The following is a 17256-nucleotide window of genomic DNA, read 5'->3' on the forward strand; positions in this document are numbered from 1 at the left end:
AAACATTTTGAACAAAGTTAACGTCCAACTTGTGTCTGATGTTATTTTTCTTTATTGATTGATAGTTTGATCCTTGATTGATGGAGTTCTGTGGGTTTAATAACCTGACAGATTAAAAGGATTTATGTTAGAACAGAGAAACATAATCTTTCAAGTTACAAACTGAAATGTTTGTAACTTGAAAAAGTAAATAATTTAGTTATTTAACATTAAGGAGTAGTTACATTTATGTTACATTACATCGAGTTACATTTAGTTACATTTATTAGTTACATCTGACCCTTTGATGCTGATGTGGCCCCCAGTGAAATTAGTTTGACCCCCCTGTTCTATATATTCAGCTGAAGGTGACAAGACCAGGGGGGCAGCGAACCCCTAACAGATGTCTTTGACTGTGTTTGAACCTGACTGTCGTTGTCGCCGCGATCCCAGCGGTGATTAATGCCCCCACCCCACCCCCCACCCCCCGGCTGACGACCGGTGCTGCACAACCTGTTGCATACTTCACCAGGGAGAGAACCAGAGATCGAGTGTCTGTCTCTATTCTGTGCGAAGGTGACGCGTCCCCTCAAGAATGCGCTTCTCTTCCTCTCGCCGTTCTCTTCGGTTTCCCCTCTGGTTTGCTTACTTCACTCGGCTGCAGCCGAGGAGCTGTCGCTGGAGGAATCTGGAAAACACCAGCGGGGAATGAGAGGAATTTCTGCTTTTTTTTTTCCTTCGACCACCCCCTCACCCCTCGCTCTCTTTACTTTGGATGCCTCGTGAACGGCCGAGCTCTTCGGTTTCTGTTGTTTCTGAACGCAGCCCAACAATAACAACCTCTCATAAACAATGGTTCTTGTTGATTGGGGGGTTTGAGACGGAGAGTGGCCGCTGCTGGCCGGTTCTGTTGGCAGCAGGCCTCGCTAACGGGCCTAGAAGTCCACAAGTACAGGCTGCAACAAGGACAGTGAAAGATTTAGGGCCAATTTTAAAAATGCAACATCTCCAAAGGACCATAAACACATGCTTTAGTCGGTTCCTAATCCATCAGCGTCTAAAAAAAGGGGGATGCTGCTCAATATAAAGAAACCACAGGGAACATATGGGAAAATGTAGTTTTTTTTGGAATTCCATGCTTTGACATCATAAAGGGAGTCTGGATCACGTCGAACGCAATTCCGAAGGAGACAACCGTCTCAATCTGCAAAACACGGCGACATCTGAACGCTTCCATTAACTGTCGATCAATAATCACACCCTGCGTCTGATCACCCGCTGACTCCTGGAATAACTTTTGTCTCTTCTGGTTACATGTTGGAAGACGATCCCTCGCGCTGCCGCAGCTCGTCCCTCATAAAGTGTTTTTATGACTCTCATACTGAATGAATCATAGTTGAGAAAAAAAGATGGGGGGGGGGGAATATAAAACATTAGATTTGAATGTAATTTCCTACAGGCTGCATACCGCAGCAAGATTCTCAACTGAACAGCATTCAGGCCAATGCTTTGTATTCAGACAGTGGTGGAGCGCCCCCTTGTGGTCTACAGAGAACTAGCAGCAAATTATTTGAATTTTTGAGTCTGTCCTCCACACTTTTTTATTTTTTATTTTTACTTTTTTGATGTCAATAAATCATTTTTACATCGTGTTTTAGGTATAAGTGCTTTATTTTTAACATTCAACAAAAAAAAGAAAGAAAAACACATTCTGCCAAGCATCCACTCACTCCCACATCATGCATTCATCAAGTCATTCTCCCCTCCAAGTCTTCTTCACTGGCATTAGTGATAGCCGTCGCTGGTTGTCACTTTTCCACAGGTTTGAATGGATCCGACCATACCTTTACACCTTCAGACGGAGAAATAAAACAGAATTATTTCAATCGATTTAATGGAATTACTGTTTAATCCTGACAGCTCTAAATAGGAGCACCACATTTTCCTGATGAGGAATGAAAATCAGTTTGAAGTGAGCGTTTGCTTTTAATTATCAAAAACCCAAAGAAGCATCTGGATGTTTTATGTTTCTATCTTAATATCTCCATATGAGTCCAGAATGAGGCGGACGAAATGCAGTTCAAGTTATTGCACCTAATTTAAATGGGGAACGCCACGTACTGACTGTTCTTTTTGCTTTTGAGTTTGTACATTTTGTTCCCAATTTACTGATGAAATGCAATTAAAAGTGAAATAAATGTTCAGTGTGGTGCATTGCAAAACAAATGATCAAAACAGTTGTTAAAATAAGATCAACTCTGAAAAAAGTATAATACAAAGATCAATTTCTGACATTTTATTAAAATTGCCATTCTTCATGTATAAATCTGCTGTGGATTCTTACCCACGGGTTGAACATCTGCCTGGTTGATCCCTGCCCGGTTCATCTTCTGGGCGTCTCCTTCAAAAGACAGAACAAACTTTTATTCGGACGTAGCGGCAGCTTTATTGTTCTCTTTTGTCTGCATTCTCGGTAACACTGGGTTTTATTTATCTACAATATTCTCTACGTCCTGACTATAACTTCACAAATTGGTTCACAATAAAAAGACAAGTGAAAATGTAAAAAACAAACTTGAATCAAGACAGGACCGTTTAAACAGTTCAAAGCAACAGATTTGTATTATCTCTAATACTTTGTATGAGTTATAGCCAGAAACCAGCTTCTGGCAGCATTCCTCAGGAATCTTAGCCCATTCCTCACGGACAAAGGCTTCTAGTTCTGTCATATTCCTCACTACAGACGCCGCCTCCTTCACATTCAACTTTAAAGTCTGCTTATAATCGCTTTCTTTTGGAACGTCCAATGGCATCCACCCTTAAACTTCCTCACAGACAGATGTTCTCTTTGAGGATTGATTGATCCTTGATGGAATCCATCTGAACTTCCGGGTTTCCAGTCCCTGATCATCAATGAGACACCACCATTCTTGCTCCTCCAAACTTCTGGGTCATATTTTGCTTCACACTTATTGCATTGAGATCTTACAGCTGTTCTTGTATTATATTTATATATTTATATATACAGTCATGGAAGAAATTATTAGACCACCCTTTTTTTCTTCCATTTCTTGTTAATTTTAATGCCTGGCTCAACTAAAGGTACATTTGTTTGGACAATTATAATGATAACAACAAAAATAGCTCATGAGAGTTTAATTCAAGACCTAAGAACTATTTATTTTCCATGGTTTTCTTGATCAAAATTACTTAAATCCTCACATCAATAGCTATGGCATTGTTTCTGCCAAAAACACTACTTTTAAGCATTCCATGTTTTCTTTTCTGTTTGCTTTAAACACATGATACACACAAGAGTTAATACTTGATTGCATAACCTTTTTTTTTTTTATGACTGCAGCCATGCGTCTTGGCATGCTCTCCACCAGCTTCTGACACTGTTCTGCTGTCACAGCAGCCCATTCCTGTTGGACAAATTCAAACAGATTTTCTTTGTTTTTGGGCTTGTGGTTCTCCATTTTGAGTTTGATGATTTTCCACAGGTTTTCGATTGGATTAAGATCTGGTGATTGAGCAGGCCAAGGCATGGTGCGAATGTTGTGGTTCTCCATCCAGGCTTTAACTGACCTTGCCGTGTGGCAAGGGGCATTGTCTTGTTGGAAAATCCAGTCATTCGAGGCAGGAAAGAGTTTTCCAGCTGATGGAAGAAGACTGTTTTCAAGGGTAGTCCTGTACATGGCCTGGTTCATCCGGCCTTCACACAATTGCATTTGCCCTGTTCCACTCAGACTGAAACAACCCCAGATCATGACTGATCCACCCCCATGTTTTAATGTAGGGGCAAGACAGTCTGGGTTGTAAGCTTCTCCAGGCTTCCTCCTAACCAGTAAGTTGGCTGGAGTGTATATATTTATTTTTTGCAAACAGCTGATGAACAGGACAACATGCATTTCTTCAGAACACGTGTTTGCGATGCTGAACGTTTTGGGAATGTTAGACAAGTGGATTGTGGAAGAATTAGATAGTTAGATACTTTAATAATCCCGGAGGAAATTGCATATCTACTGGTCAGCCAAACACCAGCAAAACAAAAACAAAAACAGACCATAATACACTAATAAATTGTCCCAAAACAGAATACTGTGGATTAAAAGTGTAGCTAATGCTAAAGCACATAAAGTTACCTTGCAAGCTAGATAAAAAGCACCGACTTTAGCTTCAAGTTAAAGCTACATTTATTTATCATTAACTTAATATATTTAGCACAAAAACAATTATTTAAACTGATAATAAATTATGAATCGCATTAAGGTAGAAATTGCAGAATATTTAAATTCATGTTGACAAACGGAAAACTTACTGTACTCGTCTTTATGAACGAGCGGGTAGAAAAATATGGGATAAAACGCAGCAGCGATGGCCGTAACAAAACCTCCAAAAATTAAAACTATTCTGGTATTATTAGACATTTTTACTGTCGCTTAGAGTCCGAATGTCTCACCTCCAAACGCACGAATCGCCTCTGTGAACTGTTTCCGGTGCAAAGGTCACTAAATACACAAAATCGCGTTTTCAGCTATTTTTGTTTGTCCAGGGCTTCCGTACGCGGCTCATCGGAGTCACATGACGCATAAAAATATAAACAAGGAGGTCAAAGTGAATATTTTTGGAAGATCTGTAGTTGTTTCTTCTTGAACGGGCGGAAAATATGAAGATTTCAGGCCTTTTTGTGTTTTTTATGTGCTTATATTTAGTTAAAGGAGGAAACGAGCTCATTCAAACGTTTGTTATCCCTCACAGTCACATGGATGTTGGATGGGTTTACACTGTTCAGGTAGGTTTATATCACCATAGTAGCAATAATAATAATAATAATAATAGTAAAGTAATTATATTGTGGTGTGATTTATATTTTAATGTCATCATCAAGTAACTATTAGTTTTAGATTTTGTAGATTTTTTTTCGTTGATTCTTTCTTTAAATTCTTCTGTAATGATTATTTATATTTCCACAGGAGAGTATGCACGCCTACGCAGCCAATGTTTACACCAGTGTGACTGAAGAGCTGTCCAAAACTAAAAATCGCCGCTTCATCGCTGTGGAACAGGAGTTCTTTCGACTGTGGTGGGACACCGTAGCCACAGACGTCCAGAAGAAACAGGTGAGAACGCATGATGGGGGCAGAAATGACCTCTGACATCATCCGTAATTGTTGGTTTTCTAGGTGCGACAGCTGGTACAAGAGGGCCGACTTGAGTTCATCATCGGGGGCCAGGTGATGCACGACGAGGCTGTAACCGATCTAGAAGATGAGATATTACAAATGACGGGTGGGAAACAGATAACCTACTCTGTAGAGGATCATCTGAAGGAGAACACGTGTTGTGTTGATGCATCCGTGTGTCTCTGTTCTGTTTCAGAGGGACACGGCTTCCTCTACCAAACGTTTGGGGTGCGTCCTCAGTTTTCCTGGCAGGTGGATCCGTTCGGAGCATCTGCCACCACGCCGGTCCTCTTCGCTCTGGCCGGTTTCAACGCGCACCTCATCTCTCGCATCGACTACGACCTCAGAGACGCCATGCAGAAAGACAAAGTATTTGACGTCACGTTGACAACAATCCAAATGAAATGTTTTCTTTCATCAGATGGAAACCCTTATTTAAAAGCATGCTGTTCTTTTTTTTTTTTTCAGAAGCTACAGTTTGTCTGGAGAGGCTCTCGCTCTCTAAAGGAGAAGCAGGAGATCTTCACCCACACTATGGATCAGTACAGCTACTGCACCCCATCGTACCTGCCATTCTCCAACAGGTAGTCCACATGTGGTGTGTTTGTACTTCAGGAAATCTACTCTGTTCTTTTATTGAATCTGCGTCTGCCATAAATTTTGTGTAAATTGTTGACCTACTTATGACATTTTTACAATAAATCTGTGTCTACAAATGAACAAACTGCTCTTCTGTTCCAGCTCTGGTTTCTACTGGAACGGAGTTGCTTTGTTCCCCGATCCCCCCACAGATGGGGTTTACCCCAACATGAGCCTGCCGGTCACCAAGGAGACGGTTCAGAACTACGCCAAGACAATGGTGGAGAACATCAAACAGAGGGCGGCGTGGTTTAGGACCAATCATGTCCTGTGGCCATGGGTGACTGAATCGGTTTTTTCTTCCTGTTACACCTGAGGAGGAGCTGAACGTGCTGCTAACACCCGCTGCTCCGTCCGTGTGTTTCAGGGCTGTGACAAACAGTTCTACAACGCATCGGTCCAGTTCAACAACATGGATCCTCTCATGAAGTACATCAACCAGAACAGCAAAGACTTCGGGGTGACGGTTCAGTACGCCACCCTGGGGGAATACTTCCAAGCCGTCTACCAATCAGATCTAATCTGGGACCAACGTGGGGATGAAGATTTCCTCCCGTATTCCAACGGTGACGGTCTTCGTCCCCTGCTTCCTGTGAGGTTATTTTCTTCCTTTGGCTGATTGTTGTGTTGTTGGGTTTTTTTACCAGATGTTTACCAGGCCTGGACGGGATTTTACGCCTCCAGAAATGTTCTGAAAGGCGTGGCGCGGGGGGCCAGCTCGCTGCTTCACGCCGCTGAGACGCTCTTTGTTCGGTACCGCATCAGCTTCCCTGGGGGGCCTGTGGCTTTAGACTGGGCTCTGGGGCAACTAAGGACGCTGCGCTGGGCCGTGTCAGAGGTAACTAGACCCCCCATTAAAGAAAGTCAAAGAGTAGTTATAGTTAAATATGGGATTAAGATTAGGAAAGTAATGAAACCAGTTCAATATCTCATATATTAGTGAGCATTCGTACCTTTTTATGCTTTTCAAATCTATATTTAACTTTAATTTGTGTTTCAGATGAACACAAGTTGTTGTTTGTTGTCGTTTTCAGGTCCAGCATCACGACGGCATCACCGGCACCGAGTCTCCAAAGGTGGCAGAGATGTACCTGCAGCATCTCACGCAGGCCGTGATGGGGGTGCAGGAGCTTGTGGCTGCGCTGTTCCTGCTGCCCCACGACCCGGAGACGGCCAGAGGCCACAGCAGAGGTTTGAACGCTTCATCGACGTCACGCCGCGCCTTAGCACGCTTTAACTTTTAAATAACTTCACGCTCTTGATGCCAGATGCTCGTCAGGCTCTGGAGCAACACGTGATCGTTTACAACCCGTTAGCCTGGAACATCACGGCGATCATCAACTTCACCGTCACCTTCCCCACCGCCGCCGTCTACGACGAAGATGGACGGCCTGTACCTGCACAGGTAGGGTTTCTATTAATAAAGAGAAAGAGACTCAAAATGCTATAATAATATTTCACAGGAACCATCTTCCTCCCTCTCGTTGCAGATCCAGAAATCTGCAGAGTCCGACACCACCTATGATCTTTTCTTCGTGGTGGACCTCGGGGGCCTTCAGGATAGGAAATACCTGATTAAGTTCTGCTCTGGGGGGTCCGGGTGCGGCTGGACCTACGAAGCCACAGCGGTTCTGTTTGAGCGACGCCGCATGCGGGACTCACCAGGAACAGGAAGTAGACTCCTGCCGGTTCAGAACGGATGCTACGAGCTGATGTTTGACCGGGAGACAAACCTCCTGCACAGCATCACCAACCTGTGAGACTCTGAGCTTCGGTTTTCTTATTAATTAAAGAGACAAAATACATTTGTTAACTTTTATGATCTAAGCTAATTGTTCATGAGCTGAATTAGGTGGTAGATCTGTTTCTGGCTTTAAAGCCAGCATCAATCTGACCTTTGACCTCTCCATAATCCGTGCCAGTGAAGACAGAAGAACGGTAAAGGTGACTCAGGATTTCTGGGAGTACCACGCCAACGGAGACGTGAAAGCAGGACCCATCTCTGACAACTACATCTTCAGCACCAACTTCTCATCAGTTCGAGCCTACGAGGCCGTAGACATGGAGATCATCACTGGAAAGATCATGACGGAGATCAGGCAGCGCTTCTACAAGTTGGCGCGGTTTACTAGTTTCGCACATTCACATTTTGTACTTTTATTTGAGCTTTTTTAACATTTTTAATATATTTTTTTTACTCTTTACATCTTCCAGAAAGGAAAGTGATCCAGACTATTCATACGCCGTCACCACCCGCGTCCCAGAATACTGTGGGAGCGGGCTAGGGTGTTCCAGGCTGGAGCAGACGTATTCTGTCGGACCCCTGGACCTCAACACGGAGGTGGTCCTGAAAACCAGCACGTCCTTAAAGAACGACAGGATCCTGCACACGGACGACAACGGCTACCAGATGATGAAGAGGACGTACAGGACGGGCAACAACTCTCTAGCCAGAGTAAGATGGGGGCTGATAATTTATTACCACATGCAGGTCGATGTAAATTAATCCGTAAATAATATTTATTATGCAGAACTACTTCCCGATGGTGCGGGCGGCCTACATCCAGGACGACCTCAGCAGACTGGTTCTGCTCAGCGACAGAGCTCACGGCGTGTCGAGCCAAAGCAACGGACAACTAGAGGTAAAAATATACTATCCAATTAAAATCCTCACAAAAACACACATATTTAGATCCTGTTTTTACCCCCCCCCCCGTCCAAGGTCATGCTCCACCGACGCCTTTGGAACAACTTGCCCTTTAACCTCAACTACAATCTGACCCTGAACGACACCTCGGTGGTGAAGCCCACCATGTGGATGATGCTGAGCTCCATCAGCTCCACCTCCAGGCTTCACCAGAGGGAGGCGGTGGAGCTGCAACACAGACCCGTCGTCATGGCAATAGATAAACCTCGTGAGTGATGTTTTTAGGGCTGAAAACTCATTTTTTTAATCAGAAAAAGTATTTAAATGTTACTTTAAAATTAAAAAATGAAGACCAGTGATGTGTGATGTGCTGTCAGAGAGGTCCTGGCAGGAGAAGGAACCCAGAGGAAGTTCTCCTGGGCCTTCAGTCGTTCTCCCGCCCAACCTCCACCTGCTCACGCTCAGCATCCCCGGATGGAACTACAGCTCCAACCACGATGTTCATCTGAGACGCGTTCGCTCAGGTCAGCCGTGAGACGACGCAACGTGTGATTGTTTTTCCACTTGACACGTTATAAACGTGTGATAGCATGTTTTAGGGAAGGACTCGCACTCAGAGCCGGACTACAACCGGGTCTGGTTGAGGATCATGCACCTGTTTGAAGAGGGTGAAGACACGGAGCTTTCAAAGCCAGTCAGCATAAACCTGAAGGTGTTGAAAATGTACCAAAGTTTTAACAGTAAAATTTTGCAGTTTAAAACCAAATTTATGTGATGTTGTTGTTTCTGATGGTCATTTCAGGATGTTCTGCAGCAGATAGGGGAGGTTAAAGTGATGGAGGAGCGTTCTCTCACAGGAACCTGGGATATCACCAGTCTGAAGAGATGGAAGTGGAAGACCGCTGATAACTCAGAAACCAGTGAGACAACCTTTAAATATAAGAACAAATCACATTAAAACGACTGATAATAATAATAATAAAAACCTCGCTGACTCTGTTTTCTTTATCTCAGGCAACAGAGGCTGTCAGAGTTGTGGAGACGATGCGTTCACTGTCACCATCTACCCCAAAGAAATCAGAACCTTCTTCATTCACTTTGCATCCACAAACTTTTAGGTTGAGTCTTCTGTAAAGATGGAATGTCTTTTGAGACAGTTTGATTCTGTTGTGAAGATGTCGCCTGCTAAACTGTTGATTGATGCTCCTTTTGTATTTATTTGTGAACAAGCACTAATCTGTAAAAAGCACTCACTGAATAAAATTATCTTTGTCATATGTCTGACATGACGAGCACAGTCTAGTTTCATGTGTGTTTTTTTGGGTTGTTTTTTTGTTGTTAAGCTTTAATTATAAAGAGGTAACATGAAATTTCACATTTTAAATGGCCAGAAATGTTCACCTCCTTGTGTTGTGGGGAAGAGATATCACTTTTCTCATCATAAAATTAGATAATATTTTCCTCAAAATTAGAATTGGCTTTAAATACAAAAGCCTGGTCTCATGGACCCTCATTAGCATGAGTGATGTTACCCTTATGTTAGTTTTGGTACGAAGGTAAAGTTATTTTCTGCAAAATTAAGAAGTTGTTTAAAATATAGAAGTCTAACAAATTTATTAACATAAATCTTTGTTTAGCATTATATTTTTTACCAGGCTACGCTAATCATCTTATGGACCTCGGGAAGCATGAGAATTATATTGCTATTGTCATTTAACTTAAATTAATAATATATAATAATAATATAATAATAATAATAATAATATAATTATAATTAATAATTTAATTTAATTTCAATTAAAATAGCTTTAAATGATGAATAAAAATAAAGACTGACACTGTTCTCTCAGCAAGGAACGGAAAATTTTTTTAATGGTTTTACATAGCCTTTAAATAAAGTTGTAATCTAAAATACTATAAATCACATTTAATATTTTGGTGTTAATATTATCAGTTAATTTAGTGTCAGTGAAGCTGTCATGTCCCCTCTTGACCACTAGGGGCTCCCTCGCCCCGATAGACCCGCCTCACGCCGCGGCAGACGAGCCAACACCCGGGAGGAGAACCGCCTCGGTGCGTCCGACCGCTGCCGGAACCACAGGCCGGACCACAGGAGGTGACTTAACCCGTGAACGCGTCATGAGCCCCCGCGGAGGAGCCGCCATCGTCTGCGGTTCGCTTCAGGATGAGCAGTGTGAGTCGTTTCCGGTTGATCAGATCCGTATCAGAATTGGAATCAATCATGAATCGATTATGGTTGATGCATTTCGTGACGCACGGTGTCACGTGACACGCGTTTGCTGTATATTTTCTTTGTTCGCGTTCCAAAAATGTGAACGCAGTCAAAGGATGCTGGGAGGAGGTTGCTAGGATACCAGTCAGGGAGAGATGGGAGGGGGTGGGAGGTTTCTCCTTGTGGATTTAGATTAAGACTACCGAAAAAAATTATCTTTTGTGCGATTTTTCTTCTTCTTTTTTAATTTAAAATTTCTTTTTATTTTAATTTTTAATTTTGTTTGTCCCTTAAAAATGAAAACATCCCCTCTCTGACTAGAAAAGGGAAAAGGAGCAGAGGAGGAAACTGCAGCACTTCCTGAGTGACCTGGCACTGCTGGGGTCATTGCAGGCGAGTACATTTAAGTTTTTTAACATGTTCATTTATTTAAATATTTCTTAGAATTAAACCTTGTCTCTGTTGCAGGGCTTCAAATATTTCCAACCTTGGTTGAGAGGCAAAGAGGAGGTGCTGCTGACGGTGGTCAACGAGGATCTGGTCAGATTTTACTGAGACATTTCATGTATTAAAGAAGACAAAGAATTGACATGAATGCTACACATTCTCTATAAAATATACATTTTGGGACTATAATATTATGCGTTAAATTCTGCCTTATAAATAAATGTAACCATCGTTTCCTTGGCGACTCATGCATGTTTGCCCGTTCTGCAGGGATGGCGTTCCCCGGGTTTTGCCGTCTCCAGAGCCTCGTCCTACTCCTCCACCAGCAGCTGCAACAGCAGCGATGTCTCCCCCAGCAGCAGCTCCCCCAGCCTGGATAGCCGGAGCAGCTCCCCCCTACCCGGGGAGCCCATTGGTGCCCGAGACCCTCCGGTGCACACGGTCACTAAGGTGCAGCCAAAAACTACCAGGTGAGTTATGTCGGGGAATGTCCTGGAGATTCGGGCTCATAACTATGATTGATTGATTGATTGATTATCCTCTTTTCCATCTCCTCAGGAGCCCCAGCAGTGAGGAGCATCTCCTCCCAGCCTCTCCCAGTGAAAGAGAGATCGCAGTGCCGGCAAGTTCATCAGTCAGACGCTTTGGATTTAAATATTAACTCCCAGCTCCGTCACATCTTCTACTTCTATCCCCAACAGGAAGTGAACTGCACGCTCTTTTTACTCGCCGGCTACGTCAAATACGGGCGTCCCTACGCCTGGATTCGCTCCAATCACGAGCGCCTGGTGAACATCGGAGGCACGGATTCGATGGTGAAGGACACCCCCATGAAGCTCAAGTCCATCTCGGACTGGCAGACCAGAGGTATGGATCAACGATTACACCGTTTTCCATGAGCTGAATCAGAGTCACACGTGTGGACTTTAAACGTCTCGCTGCTGACCTGTGGGTCAGGTGGTGGAAAAACGCTCCGGGGGCTTGAGTGGGAATAAATTAAATTCATCGTGGACATAAACAAATGTTTACCTCTGGTTTGTTGTTCCTGTTGGTTCAGGTATTCGTGTGTGGGACGTTGTGAGCGAGCTGGTGTGTTTGTGCACCGTTCCCTCCCCCTCCAACCCCTTCGCCCTGGACATGCGTTACATCCAAAACCTTCCCCTCCCCGACCGGTTCCTGGTCACCGGCGCCCTCCTCAACTTCCTGGAGATGTACGTGGTGTACGGGAACCGGGATGAGCTGCACTACGATAAAGGTGGGGCGGTGTGGAGAGAACAGCTGGGTCTAGTTTAAAGTTAACAGAATACTGATGGTGAAAGACTTGGATTTTCTATTCTATTATTATTATTATTATAGTTGTGACCGGCAGGTGGTGCTGTTTACACAGTTTAATGGGCTCAGGCGTTCAGCAGGAAGTCAAGTCCCTTTGTATATTAGGTATATTGTTAAATAGTGTTTTACAAACAATCTAAATGGCTCTATTTAACAAAAATGCGGAATTCTTTCCTTAAATACACCAAACTGCAGTCTCAAAATGATTCAACTCCTTAATGATAATAATCTCTAGTACTTTTTACAGTATTTTGCTGTTAAAACTGCAGATGTGACGTATATCCAGACACCAGCCTCTGGCAGAATTTTAACACATTCCTAAAAGGAAAAAGCCTCCAGTTCTGTAATATTTGTGGGATTATGTATAATCTTAACAGATTATAATTTTTTTTTAAAATTTTGACATGCCCAGAATAAGTCAGGACTTCATCTGGAACAGTCTTAATGTACTTAAGTGATTTTTCATCTGAATTGTCTCTGATGAGGAATATTTGAAAGATTTTGAGTTGAAAACTCAGTAAAAAGTTACTGATAAATAAAAAAAATTTCCAGTAAAGCTGGAAATGAATGTTAGCCGTGCTTGTAAATAACTGGTTTCATGATTTTCCACCTTTCAGTGGTGGAAGAAGTGAAACCTCTGAGGCGTCTTCACGTCCAGTCGCTGATGGAGCTGCAGCGACGCAGAGAGAACGCCGGACCGACGGCGGCTCCGGATTCGTCCGGAGATGAGTGATCATGTGATCCACCATCAAATACCCTCAGTGCATTTTGTAGAGCGTGAAGCTCAAACCTATTAAACCCCAGTTTGTGAAGAGAACCAAACATTTATTTTGAGCCGAATCGGTTTTATTCCAGAATCATGTCGTTTTGCAAGAGCTGCAGAAAAAACCCTGGGAAAACCAGTCACATGACTCAGATTAAACATCCCAGGACCTCTTTGGACGTTTTGCCCCGTTACCCAAAAACCCCTTCTCCCACTTTCAAGCCAAATATAGAATTTTAAACACATCCAGCTCCACAGAGGCTAAAAGGTGCTGAAATGTTTATCCTTCTGAAATTCAAAACAGCGTAAAGGCAAAAATGTTGTATAAAAACTTTATTATTCCATAAAATACATATTTAAATATGTACAATGACATAAAAACAGTACATTGATAAAAACATGCCTTAAAGCAGGCACTCTGAGCCCACTGGAGGGGGGGGCTGTGCCACTTGTTACCGAGAGTTAAAAACAAACTGATAAAAACTTGGATGCACGATAAAAACAAATTAAAAAAATATATATATAAAAGGAAATGATTCCAGCTTAAACAACAACTGAAACAGTTAAATGGCTTCAGTGATCATCGACGTGGAGAAGATGCCCCCCCCCCCGTCTCCGTTCTCCCTCAGTTGGAATGCAGGTTAAAATTTTGTAAATTCCACACAGAGGCTCCACGTGAGAACACAGCGTTCCCATTGTTGGGACGTTTTCCACCGTAACGCTGATAATTCACGACGGTTCAGACGTTTCCCTCCCCAGCAGGGTGGAGCTGTGGTTGTGAAGAAGGTTGTGAAGGGATTTTAAACCAGGAGGTGCAGGAAGACTCGATGTAGCAGGAAACGACCAAAATGATGCGTTCAGGGGTCGCGTTTTACCGTTGGAAACTTGGATGACATTTGTTTGACATCCGATTTCAAAAAATGTTTCTACTTTTTGTCCATCTACGCTTAAAATAGAGACGAGCTCAATGATCGTTCTTCACCAATGTCAGATAAATAAAAGTCAGCCTTCAAAATAAAGTCCTTGTCATCTTCTTCCAGTTGTTAGTTGTTTTTGAGGGATACTGGCATCGCCAAAGTCTTTATTATCAAGTAGGCAACTTAAAAATCAAGAAGCCAAACTAAATAAAATTGAATATCCCAGGAAATGAAGCGTTTGGCTGAAGTCAGAGTCCGTCAGCAGCATCCTGCGTCACCACGGACGCCAAAACCGGCAGAAGTTCTTACGATCACCGATTAGAACGTCCTCCAACAGACAGTCGTGTTTCCAGCTTTAGATCTGGACCAGTTTCATCCCGTTTTGTCCCACCAGCGCCATCATCAGGTTAATGCGTCCCCCCCCCCAGTCTGAAGGGGTTCAGTTCCAGCTGTTGGATCCTCTTCTGCTCAGCGTCCTGATGGGGCTGTGAGACACCGAGCCCCTCTTCCTCCAGCGAGCTGGAAGACAAGAAGGCGAAGGGGGGAGGCCCGTCAGCGTGGGAGCTAAAAGTTAGCGCGGGAGCTAAAAGTTTTTTTAGTTTAAAAACTAAAAAACTAAACTAAAATAGTGCAGGAGATTTTAAAAAAAACAATTACTGAAGCAATTACTTTGTTTTATTTTTTTTTAATTAAAAAAATATTAAATTAGCGCGGGAACTAAAACAATTAGCGCTGGAAATGTTTTTTGTCACTGTCACTAAATTTGCTTCTTTCGGCCGAAATCTTGTCTTAAAAATAAACTTTTCAGAAACTTTAATATTTACATTTACCAAACCACAACGGAGGAAAAAAAAATAACACTAGGTTAGCTAGTCCTAGCGACTAGCCTATCTTAGCTACCTTTATAGCTTTTTAAGTTCATGTGGTCAGGTGAATTCCTGAAGTATTTAATGCTATAAAATTCAAACATTTCTCTAGCTTCTCCACTTTGGTTAATCGTCGTTCGCGTCTCACCTTTCCCGAGGCTAGCTGGCAGCGTGGCGCTCTTGGCGATGGTGGGAGCGTTGGGCGAGTCGTCGCCCCGTTGCCCCCTGGCGTCGCCCGGCTGCAGCGTGGCCGAGCCGTCCTGCTGCCAGTCGCTCAGCGCCCGCTGGAACGAACGCGCCAGACACGCCGTCATGTCTTTGGCGCGCTCCGCCCGGCTGCACCAGAACACGCGGCACTGCAGCTGCTGGCCCTGATGTTTGCAGATGTACAGGAAGACGTTGGGCCGCCGGGCGTCGGCCGCGCAGTAGGCGATGTCCTGCAGGTAGGTCTTGGTGAGCTGGCGGCCCGTGCTCAGCTCCTTCACCTCCACGTACCGCGGGCGCACCACCAGGGCGTGGTCCTTGCTCAGCTTCTTCCCGTTGGCGATGCCGTCCAGCAGGTGGTTGATGGCGTCCTGCGCCTGCTCGCGCTCCAGGGAGAAGATCTTCTCCGTCCCCAGGTAGTGGACCTTGAACAGGGGGTCGCCGTGGGACAGAGACTCCGTTCGGTCGCGGCGGAACCGGCGCCGCAACGCCGCCGGCGAGTTCTTCAAGGTCTGCATGAGGTGGAAGGTGCTGAGGGACATGACGCGCTTCAAGCTGGGTTGGGGAGGGATCTTCAGGGAGGGGGTCGGATGGTCGTCTTCAGAGACCTTCCAGCGTTCTGGAGCGCAGCTGCTTCCACGGATTTGATCTGAAATAAAAGGACAATAAAATGAATCCAAACTGTAAACACCCTAAAATTAAAGTTCAGAGGTCACATGACCACCCCCCATCATTAACACCACTGGTTTCTGGACGTCTTATGCAACACCAACATCTGGGCCCCCCAGCGCCGCCCGTTCTCCATTGTGTTCAAGTTGTTTTTCCACCCTTTCTCTTTTCTCCCCCATTCTTTCAACATCCTCGCTCTGTTCCTCAGAAGCCGGTCGCACACAGAACCGCCGACCGCTCCAAGGCGGGGGCCATTGTTTGTCAAGCTCCCTCTGCAGGAAACAGCTTTGCAATCCCCCTCCTAAATATTTCTCCTGCAAACAATAGCATACCTCTGAGAGTATTTCAACTCACACTGGGGTACAAGATGACCCCGGACAGACACTCATCCAGTTACACATGTGCTTTAAACTGAGACTACTTTCACTGAGAAGCACACAAATTAAGCTGGAAGCAAAATTTCATTATAGAGATTAAAAAGATTATTTATCAGATATTTGTTGTATTATTTTGTTTACACCTCATTGCAACCCAACCACAACAGTCAAAGTTCACCCAGTGACTGCGAGGATACCTTGAAAGTAATCCCCAGTACCTATAAACATTTTTTTCTGTAGACAAACTAAAGATTATATGTATTATTACCCGATACTTCATTTTAAATATACGTAAAAATAAAATTACGCAGGGCGCAAGCTGCGCCTTGAATAAAACATACGTGCGTCTAGTGGGCAATGGCAAACCACTAAAAACAACTTTAAAATAGAGTTATTTCAATTTCTTTTAATGCCGAATTAACCCACAGAAATTGTTGATTATGAAAAAACTTTAAAATCATTTGATAGATGTGGATTTTTTTTGTAATAAGCGAGATAACTATAAATTAGTAGATTTTCAAGTGCGGTTCGGTGAACCCCGGAGCGTCAGCTGCTAAAAGTTAACAGTCATATTTTTGAATTCTTTTTCCTGAACCAACGCATCGATTAAAACGTATTTCATGAAAAAAAAAAGTCTTAATTTATTAAAATATATATTTATTTTCAAAAATATTTACCTGGCCACAGTTTCATGCAAACGACGTCCTCGTTCGTCTCAGGTGAACCGAAGCCGATCGTGGCCACGCAGGGAAGAGAAAGCTCTCCCGGTCGTAAAACAGTCGATAATCAATCGATATCGATCAAGTCTGGTTAAACCCTCATGTTTCTCTGCGGGGGCTCCTCGTTCCACGCGTTTTTGTATCCCGTGGACTGATTCATTCTCTGCTCGGTCGTTCAGGCGCGACTGAATCACGGAACCCGTGGGAAGAGGTTTAAGTAGCGTGGGCGCGCTCCCGTCACTCAAGTGAACGCGCACCGGCGTGGAAACGGGGAAGAG

General features: G+C 43.8%; 4 protein-coding genes across 6 annotated transcripts; 2 read left to right on the forward strand and 2 right to left on the reverse strand.

Annotated features, from left to right (window-relative positions):
• Nucleotides 1-276: 276 nt before the first annotated feature.
• On the reverse strand, nucleotides 277-4455 carry smim20 (small integral membrane protein 20). 2 transcript variants are annotated; one of them, XM_068308366.1, is made up of 4 exons: nucleotides 4301-4455; nucleotides 2324-2380; nucleotides 1764-1831; nucleotides 277-667 (listed from the first exon to the last, which is right to left on the reverse strand). In XM_068308366.1, exons 1-3 carry the CDS (start codon nucleotides 4407-4409, stop codon nucleotides 1788-1790), a joined length of 210 nt encoding a protein of 69 aa, XP_068164467.1. In that variant the 5' UTR covers nucleotides 4410-4455; the 3' UTR covers nucleotides 277-667; nucleotides 1764-1787. The 2 variants fall into 2 exon arrangements, with proteins under 2 accessions (XP_068164467.1, XP_068164466.1); XM_068308365.1 differs by lacking the exon at nucleotides 277-667 and having other exon boundaries at nucleotides 1632-1831.
• Nucleotides 4456-4553: 98 nt separating this feature from the next.
• On the forward strand, nucleotides 4554-9741 carry man2b2 (mannosidase, alpha, class 2B, member 2). 2 transcript variants are annotated; one of them, XM_068308102.1, is made up of 19 exons: nucleotides 4554-4774; nucleotides 4956-5102; nucleotides 5166-5271; nucleotides 5362-5534; nucleotides 5634-5749; nucleotides 5907-6084; nucleotides 6172-6370; nucleotides 6452-6642; nucleotides 6839-6995; nucleotides 7073-7209; nucleotides 7295-7560; nucleotides 7727-7918; nucleotides 8019-8259; nucleotides 8336-8446; nucleotides 8527-8719; nucleotides 8829-8975; nucleotides 9051-9163; nucleotides 9254-9371; nucleotides 9466-9741. In XM_068308102.1, exons 1-19 carry the CDS (start codon nucleotides 4649-4651, stop codon nucleotides 9567-9569), a joined length of 3015 nt encoding a protein of 1004 aa, XP_068164203.1. In that variant the 5' UTR covers nucleotides 4554-4648; the 3' UTR covers nucleotides 9570-9741. The 2 variants fall into 2 exon arrangements, with proteins under 2 accessions (XP_068164203.1, XP_068164204.1); XM_068308103.1 differs by lacking the exons at nucleotides 4554-4774; nucleotides 5166-5271 and having other exon boundaries at nucleotides 4964-5102.
• A 755-nt stretch (nucleotides 9742-10496) lies between these two features.
• On the forward strand, nucleotides 10497-13743 carry si:dkey-19b23.7 (uncharacterized). Its single transcript, XM_068308809.1, has 8 exons — nucleotides 10497-10645; nucleotides 11006-11077; nucleotides 11153-11224; nucleotides 11402-11601; nucleotides 11690-11753; nucleotides 11833-11998; nucleotides 12189-12386; nucleotides 13081-13743. The coding sequence occupies exons 1-8, from the start codon at nucleotides 10637-10639 to the stop codon at nucleotides 13194-13196; spliced, it is 897 nt and encodes a 298-aa protein (XP_068164910.1). The 5' UTR covers nucleotides 10497-10636; the 3' UTR covers nucleotides 13197-13743.
• Nucleotides 13545-17177, reverse strand: si:dkey-19b23.8 (low density lipoprotein receptor adapter protein 1). The gene is made up of 3 exons (XM_068308685.1): nucleotides 16937-17177; nucleotides 15158-15862; nucleotides 13545-14662 (listed from the first exon to the last, which is right to left on the reverse strand). Exons 1-3 carry the CDS (start codon nucleotides 16950-16952, stop codon nucleotides 14583-14585), a joined length of 801 nt encoding a protein of 266 aa, XP_068164786.1. The 5' UTR covers nucleotides 16953-17177; the 3' UTR covers nucleotides 13545-14582.
• Nucleotides 17178-17256: the final 79 nt, after the last annotated feature.

The sequence above is a fragment of the Antennarius striatus genome, chromosome 23 (assembly GCF_040054535.1).
Source record: "Antennarius striatus isolate MH-2024 chromosome 23, ASM4005453v1, whole genome shotgun sequence".
In the NCBI taxonomy this organism is placed as follows: domain Eukaryota; kingdom Metazoa; phylum Chordata; class Actinopteri; order Lophiiformes; family Antennariidae; genus Antennarius; species Antennarius striatus.